Source organism: Aythya ferina (assembly GCF_964211825.1).
Source record: "Aythya ferina genome assembly, chromosome: 15".
Classification (NCBI taxonomy): Eukaryota; Metazoa; Chordata; class Aves; order Anseriformes; family Anatidae; genus Aythya; species Aythya ferina.
The window spans coordinates 4,887,636-4,900,167 of NC_140314.1; the positions used below are offsets into that span (position 1 = coordinate 4,887,636).

The 12,532-nt window shown below is 61.3% G+C and overlaps 1 protein-coding gene across 1 annotated transcript; it reads right to left on the reverse strand.

The window, feature by feature from the left end:
- Positions 1–507: 507 nt before the first annotated feature.
- On the reverse strand, positions 508–12,017 carry LFNG (LFNG O-fucosylpeptide 3-beta-N-acetylglucosaminyltransferase). Its single transcript, XM_084537415.1, has 8 exons — positions 11,580–12,017; positions 4,827–4,875; positions 3,989–4,088; positions 3,710–3,863; positions 3,460–3,545; positions 3,002–3,167; positions 2,531–2,616; positions 508–2,419 (listed from the first exon to the last, which is right to left on the reverse strand). Exons 1-8 carry the CDS (start codon positions 11,961–11,963, stop codon positions 2,353–2,355), a joined length of 1,092 nt encoding a protein of 363 aa, XP_084393541.1. The 5' UTR covers positions 11,964–12,017; the 3' UTR covers positions 508–2,352.
- Positions 12,018–12,532: the final 515 nt, after the last annotated feature.

Sequence of the window (12,532 nt, forward strand, 5' to 3'; positions counted from 1 at the left end):
GCGGGGAGGGGGGGCTGGGGAAGGAGATGACTGTGGCAGATGAAAGCTGCTCTGGTTGCACAAACAGTGCTGGGTTTAGGAAGCGGGGGGGGCAGACCTGCTGCTGGTGCCACAGCACACGCAGGCTGGGTGTCAGTGGCGCCTGCTGTGAGAGGGAAGGGGCTCGGGCCCCCCGCAGCCCCCGGCCTTCCCACGCACACGCCTGCCGGCCGGCTGTTAACACCCCCCCGCTAACAACCGGCTCTCACCTCGCCCCCGCCTCCGCTCCCACCCCAGAGCCTGGGAAAACCCATTCCCGAGGTGCTAAGCCCTGATGGAGCCTTTTGGGGAAGGGAAGGGAAGGAGGAGATGACCCCCCCCTCCGTGGGATGCAAACGGGCTGGTACCCGTGAGAAAAGAGGGGGATGCAGGGGCAAAGCCTCGCCGTGCACCCCCAAGAGCTTGATTAGGGATGAAAACAAGCGCAGCCCATCCATAAAGAGACACCAGAGCCCAGGACCAGGTGACTGTGGTCAGCAAAAAGCTGCTTTATTGGTGACGGCTCCCACGGGGGCCCCGTGGCAGCGATCGGGTTCAAGTCCCTGAGAACACGCTGTCCATGCTGGTTCCCCAACCCACACCTATTGCTTTTAAACACATCCTAGTTACAAAAAGCACAGAGTGACATTCCAGATACTGGAACATATAAATTAAGGTAAGTGATAGTTACAAGACATCGCAATTTTTTTTTTCTTTCTTAAACAGATTATCAGAAGGTTGTTTTTTTTTTTTCTGATCCACAGAAAACGTATAAAAAGCATTTTAAAATCTACATAATTCTCAATGTTGCTGTTTTTGTTTTTTTGTGTGTTTTTTTGTCTTTTTTTTTTATAAAAAAGGCACAGTAAAAAAATACTGGCACGATAACATATTTACAATGCACCCATTATGGGCTATCTTCTCTCAGCTTCAGGTTGGAAACATTTGGCTCCGGCTCTGACCGCTTCTCCCTGGGGAGCGCGGGCTGGCAGTGGCCACAGGGGGATGCAGGACCCCCATCCCTGCCCGTACTGAGCTAAATCCATCCCTGGCTCACGGCAGATTTTGCTCTCTGGCAGCGTTTCCCAAACTGGTTTTGCTCCTGATGTGCCTGGGGGGAGTGGGACCCCACTCTTCAGTCCCCCAGTGCTGGCTTTGCTGCAGGGTGCGCCCCACGTAGGAGCAGAAGCAGAGCCAGGGGAAGAGCCTGGGATGGTGTGGGGGTGACTTCTGCTCTTTTGGGGTGCCCATTGCCCACCAGACACAGGCAGAGAGCAACGGCCGGGCTGGGAAATGCTGCTGGCCCCTGGTGGGTGCCCACCCAGCCAAGCACCTCTTGGGCACTGCAGCCACCCCAGCAGCAGTCACTGGAGGATGCTTGGTGGGGAGATACCCACATGGCCTCAGGGACAGACCCCAAAGTGCTACTTTGCAAAGGTGCAGTGTGCCCGTGCTCAGCCTGCTTGCACCCTTGGCCACCTCGCTGGCAGGCAGAGAGGTGGCACTGGAGGGAGACACCTCGGCGCTGCGCAAACACAGCTCCGGAAAAGCCCTCCTCCCGCCCCCCGTATTTATAGAAAGCCTTTAAATTAGTCTCTATAAATAGTGCATAGATTTACACCTCTGAAAACATTTCAGCAGGACGTAGGGAGCTCCGGGGAATGGAGCGAATGGTGGTGGTGCTGGGCTCACCAAGCCACCCGTCTGCCCCATGGTCTCCCTGCAGGGTGGCTGATGAGCACCCAGCAGCTTTGCAGCACTGCGGTGTGTCCCAGCATTTGCCGTGCCCAGGTTAAAAAATTATAAAAACTTTGCCTATGAGGAGCCAGAGCCTCAATGCTGAGATTTGGGGGCTGGGAGAAAGGATGGGGACAGGTTAGGGGTCTGCAGGAGCGAGGAGGGGTTAGAGCTGAGGGTGGGGAGGCACACACCGAAAAACACAAAAACACCTTAACATCTGGAAGGAAAGAAAGAAAAGCAAGCCAGGGTGAGGCAGAGCTGCGCAGCACCGGCTGCCGCTCCCCACGCATAGCGCGGGGCTGGCCGGCGGGCCCGGGGCTCGACCCAGGCGAGGCAGCCCCCCCGTGCCCCGGGGTTAAGTGCTCAGGACCCGTCCGTGCCCGCCATCCTGGAGCAGGCAGCGGGGGCGCGCGGCCGGGCAGGCAGGGCAGGGGACAAGGGGCCGCACAGCAGCCTTCAGTACACACACACTGTGCAATACCACAGCAACGACAGCCGGCCGGAGGGCCAGCACGGCCGCACACACACACGCGAGGTCCCGCACGCCCGTCGGATACCGGGGAGACTCGGGACGAGGTTGGGACACGCGTCTCCCTAGTACACCACGTTGGCGGGGCACCACGGCGTGTCGGGGTACAGCAGACAGTGCACGGAGCGGAACCTGCGGAGGAGAGGAGCGGCGCTGAGCACAAGGTGGTGGTGGCCACGCGGTGGCAAGGCCCTGGAGGGGGTCCCTGCCGGCAGGGTGAGGGATGGGACCCCCCCGTCTCACCTGGATGGGTCCTCCTCGACGGAGAAGGCTCCCTTCATGTGGATGGAGTTGCGTTTGTTTTCGAACATGCCGTAGCTTAGTGTCACCTAGGGGAGCAAGCACGAGAGGGTCAAGTGGCCGACGTGGCCATGAGGATCGATCGGGGGGGCTGCTGTTTCTCACAGCTTCCTGGGACAGGCTGATGGGGCTTGCACATCTATCATGTCTCGGCTGAGATGCCCAATTTTTAGGTGGCTCAAGATAAAGCTGACCCCTCCTTGCACTGCAAAGGGATGCCACCAACGAGCCTCAGCTGAAAACCTCATTGCAGGGCACTTCGTTTGAGGATTTTGGCCTTTAACTCCAACCCTGGAGACCCTGCTCCCAGGCTCCCTAAATCCCATTGCATGCCTACCCCACAAAAACCATACAAAGGTACCATCCATCATCCCAACCCCTCCACCCAGCCCAGGGCCCTCGGGGCAGGGTTACCTGTTTGTGGATCTCCGTCTTGGGCACCTGGTGGAGGTTCTCCAGGTGTGAGTGGAAGAGGTTGCTCCGGATGAGCTTGACGCCCAGCACAGACTCGATGATGTAGCCAATGGTGCAGTCATCGGGCAGGCGGATCTTCTCCGCCGTGCTCATGAAGTGGCCCCCGCTGTGGGGAGACAAAGAGGAGCTGCAGCAGAGCAAGACCCGGGGGGGGATGTGGGCACCCCACGGGGCCCGCGCTTGGCTGCTGGGCACCTGGCCTGGCTCTAATTAAAAGACAATTAGGGGAATTGAGGTCCTTTCTAGCTCATTTCCAAGCCCCTGCAGAAGCCCCCATCAAGGCAAAGCGAGCCAGGTGGTGGGATATGTTCAAACATCCCCAAAGGTGCTGTCATCTCTTCCGTGCCCCGCTGGGACCGTGACGGGTCCCCCTGGGTGAGCAACGCCAGCGCTCTTACCTGGCCCACGGGCTCATCTTCAGCGCCAGCCCCCGGCTGATGCAAAACCCTGCTCCTCCCGTGGCAAACCAGAAATGCACAGGGTGCTGTGAGAGAGGGGAAGCAAAAGCAGTGAGACTTCCTCGGGCTGGCCCAGACCCCGGCCCACATTAAACCAGCCCCAACCTCCCTCACCCCCCTTCCAGCACCACGGGAGCTTCCCACAGGGTGCTGCTGCCACGGCGGTCCCCCCGTCATGTTCCCCCCTCACCATCTTGTTCTCGCTGATCCTCTCCGTGGCCTGGATGGGCCGGTCCAGGCTGGGCTTCCCGATGTAGATGTCCTGCGTGTGGGGGTAGCTGGAGAGCAGCTTCACCAGCATCCGCACGTTCACGTAGTTGTCGTCGTCCACGTGGCAGAACCACCTGCGGCGGCGGCAGCAACCACGTCACGCTAGGCCAGGGCAGCTCCCCAACCGAGCAGGGCCGCCCAGGCCCTGTGATGAATTTCTGCCCCAAAAGGCAAACCCCGTTCCCCAAGCAGCGCTTACTTTCTCCCAGACTCGATGAACTTGTCGTACTCCACGGCCATCTTGCAGGACAGGGCCTGGCGGCTGTGGGCGGCCGAGCAGTTGGTGTTGATGACGTTTCCTGAGGGAAGAATTGGGGTTAAAACGCCGGTGCTGGGGCAGCCCGCTCCCCCAGATGAGGATGCTTCACCCCAGGTGTGATAGGGGGCATGAAACCCCATGGGCTTCATGCTCGGTGGTCTCCATACCACATTGCTTTGGGCAGATAGCACTTTGGCTCTTAGGTGTACATGAGATAGAATGGGGTTGAAGTACCCCAGTACCCCAGGGCTGCCCATCCTACATGTAATGCCACCCTACGTCACCCCACCTGTCCTTGGGGCCGTGCCGCCAGCACCCTGGGAGCAAGGAGGATGGATGGAGGGGGCAGGAGGGGATGGGGCTGGCTTCTCCGCCCAGGATGTGACAGCCAAAGCCCTCGCTCTGTTCCCACTGCCTTTTCCCACAGCAGCCACCTGTTATTTGCTTGCCCAGCTCAAAGGGAATCGCTTCCCGGCCTGAAAGGGACTCATTTGCATGGGGAGAATAGGCTGAGCTGACCCCGACCCCGGGCAGCGGCTGCCAGATAAACGTCCCCGCGAAACCCCAGGGTCTAAACTGCAGTGTTTTATGATTGTTTTTTGTTGTTGTTGTTGTTTTTTATTTCACCATTTTTTGACTTTCTGTTTTTTTGGAGTTCCCCAGGGCAGGCAACACAACAGCCGTGCTCCCAGGTTGGGGGAACACCCCAGCACAGCCCCAGGCACCCGCCACGCTCAGCCAGGTCACACACACAAAGGGCCAAGGGCCACAGACTCACGTGCTTGCTTCTTCAGCTCTTCATCCTCCCCGTCTGTGAAGATGAAGGTCTGAAAGATAAGATGAGGCAGCCTTGAGGCTGAGGCCACGTGGCTCTGGGCATGTCCCAGCATCCCAGGGCAGCGCCAGGGATCAGTCCCCATGGGGCACTGTCAGTGACCTCTCCCTCCTGGCTAAAACCCAAAGCAGCACCAGGGCGATGAGCAGCCCCACAACACTCTTGCCCTTGGATTGAGAGGTTTGGATCAATCCCCTATTTACACAGCCCCTTCCTAGAGCCTGGAGCATCCCCATCCCACAGGGCAGCAGCAGCAGCCTGCTGGCACCCATATGGGATTTTGGGAGAGGCAAGGGCTGACCCAGCACAAGGTGGGCACATGGAGAGGTGCAGCTCTGGAGCTCCCTCCTTCCAAGCAGGGACTTCAGACTCCAGCTGGAGGGACCGGCACGTGCGGTGGAGATGCCAAAGCATCCCCGGGCCCTGCCCAGGCAGGTGTGTTTGCCCACGGCGCCAGGTGCCAACCGTGTCCCCACCTGTGTCAACACCACGCTGCAGTCCTCGGCCGCTTGCACAACACCCCCGGGGTGGAGGAGCCAGCAGCACCCACGGGTGCCTCCGGCCAGCCCCAAGGAGGGGACCGTGCCCCAGCACCTGAGCTGCCCGCCCGGCTGCACTCCTCTATTTACACAGCTAATTCCTGGCATATGTCGCCCGGGAAAGGGGGGGGGCGGGGGCCGCTGTTCAGGCTGGATTTGGGGAAGGGCGAGAAGCAGGAGCAGAGAATAGGGGGTGGGAAAGGCACCGCGATCAATCAGCGCGCAGCAAACAAAGCTGGGGGAGAGAAACCACAACCAGCTGCCAAGCGCTATTAAAAACCAGACGTGCACAAAAGGGCAAAGGAGGAAAGACAAAAGGGCTGGGGGGGAAGGCAGGAGGCGCGGGGGGGGACACGGGGCCCGAGCGCTGGGGCTGAAGAATTACAAGCGAGCTGGAAACTCGGTGCCACCCCGCGGGCAGCCGGCCCCAGCAGCGCGCTGGGGTTTTGTGGTTTGTTTGAGGAGGGAGCGGGGCCACGACAATAGCGGGTGCGCGGGGCTGACTTTACTCAGCGGAGGAGAGTTAAGCGGGCAGCAGCAGTCATTAGCATACAGCTGCGCTGGTTAACCCGGCGCTGGGTTTGCTCAGGGCCCAGGCAAGCAGCAAGGGCGGCGAGGAGAGCAGGGACTTGCCGGAGGGATGAACGGGAGGGTGTGTTCCTGGGGACAGGGCTACAAGTGGCCTTTTGGGCTTAGAAATGGGAAAAGAGGGAAAAAAAGAGTGTGGTGGAGGAGGTGGAAAGGCAGTTCTCACAAATGCATGGCCAAGCGCCTGCTGTGCATCCCTGGTTCTGGGATGGACAAGGGTCAGCCCCCAAATGGGTCAGTAAGGGTTAGATGTGGGACCTGCTGATGAGGGCTGTGGGATGGAGACCTTAGTCCATCAGCTGTAGGGCCAAGGGTGTCCTTGGCACCCCAGGATTGTCAGGAGGAGCTGCTCAGGGACAGTGGAGATGATCACAGCACAAGCACTGCCTCACCCACCCCAAGGCACGTGGGGCCCGGCCCATCCCCATCCACCTCTAGCCCTGCCTCTGCTCAGGCGAGACAGAAAATGTTTGAAAATGTTTGCTTGATTAGATCAGAAGTGCCGTCCAGCAACTGTGCCTTCAGCCGCTCCAAAAATAACCCCGCAGGCCGTCCTCCGGCCCAGCCGCTATAAATAGGCCACAGGACAATTGTTTATTGCCGGCCGCACCAAAAGCCCTCATCCAACGAGGCATCTTCTCCCCTGGGCACATCCCCACACTTTTCCCAATGCAGGTGGGACCAGAGGACACGTTGGGGACACCAGGGACCAAGCAGAGGGGCACCCAGCCCTGCACATCACCCCACAGGTTCCTCACCTCCCTCTGCCAGAGCCCAGCCAGAAATTTCAACTCAAAACCAAAATTTATATATATTTTTAATTAATTTATCTGCCTTTCTTCTACAGGAGCTGTGCCTTTCCTGCACAGCCCTCTGGCCCTGAGAAGGATCAGGCACCTAAACGTGTTGGGGAACTGGGGAGAAGAGGGACCAAGGAAGGAGAGGGACAAGAAGGCACCGTGTCCAGGGGATGGGGGAAGCCGCGGCTCAGCCCTCTCCTGGGACCAACCATCCTACAGCCACGGATGGGGCCAGGCTTTGCAAGTATAGCCCAGAGGTGGGGAAAAGGACACGGGCAGGACCCCGCCAGTGGCTTTACAGGCAAAATGTGGCCAGAGCTGCAGCTCCAAGGGCTGGCTGTGAGGGGCAGCACCCCGAGCAGGCTTCGTGCTGTCACATCCCCTCGCACCCTCACCCACAGCAGCCACAGCCCTGCTGCCGGGACCCATTTGCAGCAGGGTGGGACACCGCAGCCACAAGCTGTCCCCTACCACCAGCCCCTCTCCCACACAGAGTGCCCCCAGCCCTTGAACTCCCCCCTCCCCATCCCCAGGGATGGCACTGAGGGGGGGACCAAGACCTCCTGCCACCCCACACAGTTAATTCCCCAGCGGGGCAGAGGAGAGGAAGGGCCAGCTCCCGGCACGCTGGCGGCCGCCCTGCCTGCCCAGACCCCTGCCCCGGGAGGCGCAGGAAGCCTCATTGTTCTCCAAAGTGCAACTTCAAGAAACACAGGATGCCAAATCCCCGCCGAACAATAGCTGCCCCTGCTGAACGCGCCCCGCCAGGCAGCACAGAGGCACCCCGGGGTCCCCACGGCCAGGGGATAGTGTCAGTCCCCGGTCTGACTGTATGGGGATGGGAGCCCCCTCAGCTGCCTCTGGTGCCCCTGGGGAGGGCTGTTTCTTTATTTTTTCCACCCTCCCCTCCATTTCTCCTTTCGCAGTGACTCATTTCCCCTCCTCTGAGCGAGCTCGTGGGTTGCTCTGAGCTTGGTGCTGTGCAAAGCACCCTGTGGGCCGAGCCAGACGTGGGGGCAGCAGTCTTCTTCCTCTTATGCCACATCTCAAAGCAGTCCAGGGGGCTGCCAGGGCTGACACATGCCCAGCAGATACCACACCTGCCCCCCCTTCCCCTGCCCAAAACAGGAACATGAGCCAGGAGAGCCCCGCGACCCCACAGCGCACAAATCCTGCACCTTCCCCATCACGTCTCACTTCCCCATGCTGGAAGGGGATGGAGCACCCCAGCACCCCCCCCAACACCCGGGCGGGCTGGCAGCCCCTTTCACTCGAAGAAAAAGAAGGAAGCAGCCCCTCGCTCAGCACGAGGGCCCTGGGGCAAGGCGGTGAAGGGGCGCTGGATTTGAAGCCCCTACAGGGATGGGGTGCGTTGGAGGAGCAGCCCCTCAGGGAGGTGTGGGTGCTGCCAGAGCAGGTCCCTGGCCAGCTTTTTGTCCCCTCCAGCAGATGTTTTCTGCAAACAGCCCCGCTCCATCCCGCAGCGGTTGGGAGGGAAAATCCCCACCTCGCTTCAGCGGGCAAGGAGCAGCATGGCAGCCGTGTCCCTGTCCCTACGGCTTTCCCTGGGATGGGGTCCGGGTTGGCACAGCCCCGCAGAGCCAGGGAAGGGGCTCGCAGTGCTCTGGCGAGAAGCCGAGGGCCCTTCCTCCCCCTGGCTCCTTGCAGCAAGAGGAAGAATCCTCCACTGTAATTTTAAATGCTATAATTTTTTAATAACCTCCGTGCAAACAATGAGCTCATTGTGCAGCCGGGGTCCCCCGCCCTCCCGCCCGGCGCTCCACGCACGCCGCTCGCCCGCGCCGAGGCTCTTATTGACTAGGCCGGCAGCATCGTTAGGGGCAGGCAATTAACGGGCAGGCAATTAACAGCCCAGACAGCGCCCTTGTCCCTGCTCAGCTCCCCAAAACCACCTTGCCTCCCGGGCTGCCCGGGGAGGGATGCTCACATGTGAGCCGAGTTGAGCAGTGCTCAGCACACCCCAGGGCACGGCCAAGGGATGGAAGGGACCCAAGGGATGGAAGGCACAAACAGCCTCCCCCATCCCAGCTCCCCAGGGGGCACCCAAGCAGGACACGTGCCCATTTCCCCCAAGGACACGAACTCTGGCCAAGGTGCTAAAGAAATTTTGGGAGCCGCCAGCGGAGGAGCACTGGAGCGTGCTCTCCGGAAGGCAAATGCATTCCTCGGCGCCCGGAGCAGGAATTTTTCAAAGCCTGCAATTATTGTGCCGAGCTTGGGGGAAAGCAAGCAGCTCCCACGCAGGCGGGATGGCAGCCCAGTACAACCCAGCACAGCCCAGTACAGCCTGTGGGCACCGCAGCGTGCGCCGAGCACCCGCTGCCCTCGGTGCCCCGGGGACCTGGATGTTTCTTGTGAAACTCTGCCACTGCAAAGCACCCGACTGAGCAGGAAACCCGTGGGTTTGGGTGGTTTGGACTAGCTTGGCATCCAGGACTTGTGCATAATGGCCACTTTCCTCCTCCCCCCTCTTTTCTTTCAAGTGTAAAGTTTCCCCCAGGCTGCACTCCAACAGTCCTAAGGATACAAATGCCGAGACAGCTGGAAAAGCTCCCCAAAGCGAGGAGGGGAAAACCCCACAACCCTTCCCCAGTGCCGCCTGTCTGGCCTTGCTTGTGCAAGGCAGGGAGCAGGCTCTGAAGGCAGCAGGGCTCTGCCCTCTGTGCAGAGAGAAAAGCAGGAAGGAGAAGGGGGTGCCCAGTTTGTGAGTGAGCCCATTGCGGGGTGGAAGGGACAGACCACAGGAAGCAGGGACTATTGTAGGCAGAACAAAGAGTGGGGAGGAAGAACACAATAGCTATTCCCCCTATCTGCCAGGGTGCAGGCTGGAGCTACCTGCCAGATTTAACTCCTTCTTGCCAGAGCTCGCATCACCCCTCCATGGAGCCTGGCTAACCAAGAGCCACGAGGGAGGCTTTGGGAGGAGGAAAAGGGGGAAGGAGATGCTGTGCCAGGCGAGGGGATTCTCGGCCCTCGGGCAGGAACTTCCCCACACCCTCCTGTGCCGAAAATGAGAGGGCCGGGATGAGACAAGCTTGACTCAGACCCAGAGAGCCGTTGGGGCGCAGGCAGCCCCACCGCAACGCGGGGCACCAGTGGGGAGGTGATGCACAAACCGCATAGGACAGGGCAGGGATGGAGAGCAGCCACATGGCACCACCACCAAAAAAAAAAAAAACACCACCAAACAGCTTAGCCCCAAGCTCAGAGCAGCCCAAAGTGCCCTGAAGTTTCCCAAAGCAGAGGCAGGGTCAGCGTGGGAAGGCTGGAGCCGATGCCAGCAGCACACGGGCTCATCCCCTCTGTCCCTGCAGGAGTTTGCGCCGCCTCCAGCTCGCTCCGCAGCTCCTTGTCCTCAAGTGCTGCACAAGAGCCGTCACTCAGCGGCTTGGCTTGTCAGTCGGGCACCTCGCCGGGCTGCGGCCCCCCTGGCTTCATGGCCCTCATCTCTAGGCAACCTGACCTGGACACGGCCGGCTCCGGCTCCCCCGTTCCCATGGAAAGTGCCACACAAGAGGCTGCGAAGCCTTTTCTCTGCGCCGGGAGAAAAGGGGCTTTGTTAGCTTGCCCAGGGGGACAGCGTGAGAGCCGAGGCTCGGGTCTCTGGGAATCCAAACGGACAAACGAAGCAAAACAAAACAAAAAACCCCCAGAAGAAAGCCGGGGCTCACAGGAGGGAGGGGAGGGGGGAAGACCAGCCATTCCCAGGATCATCTGTAGGTGCTCAAAGAGCGTTTCCCCCACCACCACCGCTCTCCACCCCCTCACAGTGACAGCGGAGCATAAAAGAGGCTTCCATTAAATAACCGTACCAGGGAGAGACGGCAGAGACACTGCCAAGTCCCGGGGACATGAGCAAAAAGAGGGACAAGATCCCCAAGAGAAAAAAAAATAGTAAAAACGAAAAAGAAAAGCACGCTTGGAGTAACGCGCAGCAGCCAGGAGCCAAGCACACCCACAAGGTCCAAGGGAACTGAGCGGAGGAGGCACGGGCAGGTCGAGCCCCCTTCTCCCCTCCCAGCCACTTCAGGCTTCCAAAAACCACCGAGGAACAATTCCAGGCCAGGAGGAAACACGTGAAGACAGTAGGATGGGAGGGTTAGGATGAGGCGTAACTTACTCGGGAAGCTGTCTAAGGCTAGAAAAAGTGCCTTAAAAGCAGAAGGCAAGGCACATTTCCTAAGAAAGTCCCTTTTTTTTTTTTTTCTTAAATTCTGTTTCAGTGCTTGAAGGACAGAGCAGGGCTGCCAGGACAAGGTGTCACCAAGCTCAGGGCTGGCACCAGCTGCAACTGCCCCAGCACAGGCAAGCTGGAGCAGACCAGTGGGAGCCTCCAGTGCTGCCCGGATCCTGCTGAGGGGACTGGGAGCCTGAGCACAGCTCTGAGGCCGACGTCCCCAAGGCAGCCGAGTGCCTGCACCCCCGGGAACCCCCCAGGGAAACCCCCAGGGAAGCCCAGGAGGGCGCCAGGGCCGTGTCCCTGCTCCGTGCCTCAGTTTCCCCGGTGGAAACCCTTCGAGGCAGCAGGGCAGAGCCGGGGGCTTAGATTTTGTGCACCACTCATTATGGGGAGCCCGGGGCAGGGGTAGCCGAGCCCTCTCCATCACTCACCCACCCATCACTCGCTCCCCCCAAAACCCCCCAAACCTCTCCAAAAACACCCCCGGCGCTCCGTGCCACCGGGCGGGCAGCCGGAGGAGGCGACACCCGCCTGGTCCCCGGCCCTGCCCCGCCGGTCGCGACCTTACCATGTCGCGATTGCGGGAGATCCAGGTGTCGAGCAGCAGCTCCAGGCGCGCCTTGTGGAACTTTTTGGTGGTCTTGACGGCGATGAAGACGTCGCGGGGGGAAATGTCCTCGGCGGGCGGCCGGGGAGGGCTCGGGGGGGCGGCGGGCACCTCCCGGCGAGCCCGGCTCAGCCTCCCGAAATAATCGGCGAAGCTGCGGAGGCCGCCGGAGCCCTGCGCCGCCTGCCCCGCCGCCCCCAAGCTCTGCAGCGCCCGCTGCGCCCCGCCGGCCTCTCCCCGTGCCAACCCCGGCCTCCCCGGAGGCTCCACCATGAGCACCAGGAGGCAGGTGAACATGGAGCCCACGAGGGACAGCAGCAGCTTCCTGCCGCAGCTCTTCAGCATCCTCCTCCACCACCGCCTCCACCTCCTCCCTGCCGCCCCGCTCCGCCACCGGCCGCGCTCCGCCCGCGCCGCCGCCGCCGTCCCTGCGGCGCGCCGCCGCCGCTGCTTTTAAACCGCCCCCGGCCCACCCGGGGCGGGCCCGGCTCGGTACCGCCCCCACGCGTGGCCGTGGGGCGTGGGCAGCCCCTGCTCCTGCCCCTGGCCCTGCACGCCCCCTGCGCGCCCCCTGCGAGCCCCCTGCGCGCCCCCTGTGCGCCCTGTGCGCCCTGTGCGCCCTGTGCGCACCCCTTGCGCGCCCCTTGCGCACCCCATGCGCGCCCCCTGCTTGCCCCCGGCTCGGAGGTCGCCTGTGCCACAGCCACGTCCCCCGTGTCCCCCCCCCCGGGGTGCTCAGGGGGCTGCCCGCTGCTCCTGGCCCCCCATCGGGGTACCCCGGTGCCCGCACGCCGGCAGCCCCCAGCCCACCCGCACCCCTCGCGCTTCCAGCAGGCTGCTGGGGAAACCGGAGATGGGGAGAGGAGGGTCAGGTCCTGCCCTGCTTGAGCAGAGCTGGAGGAAATGTCAAGGGT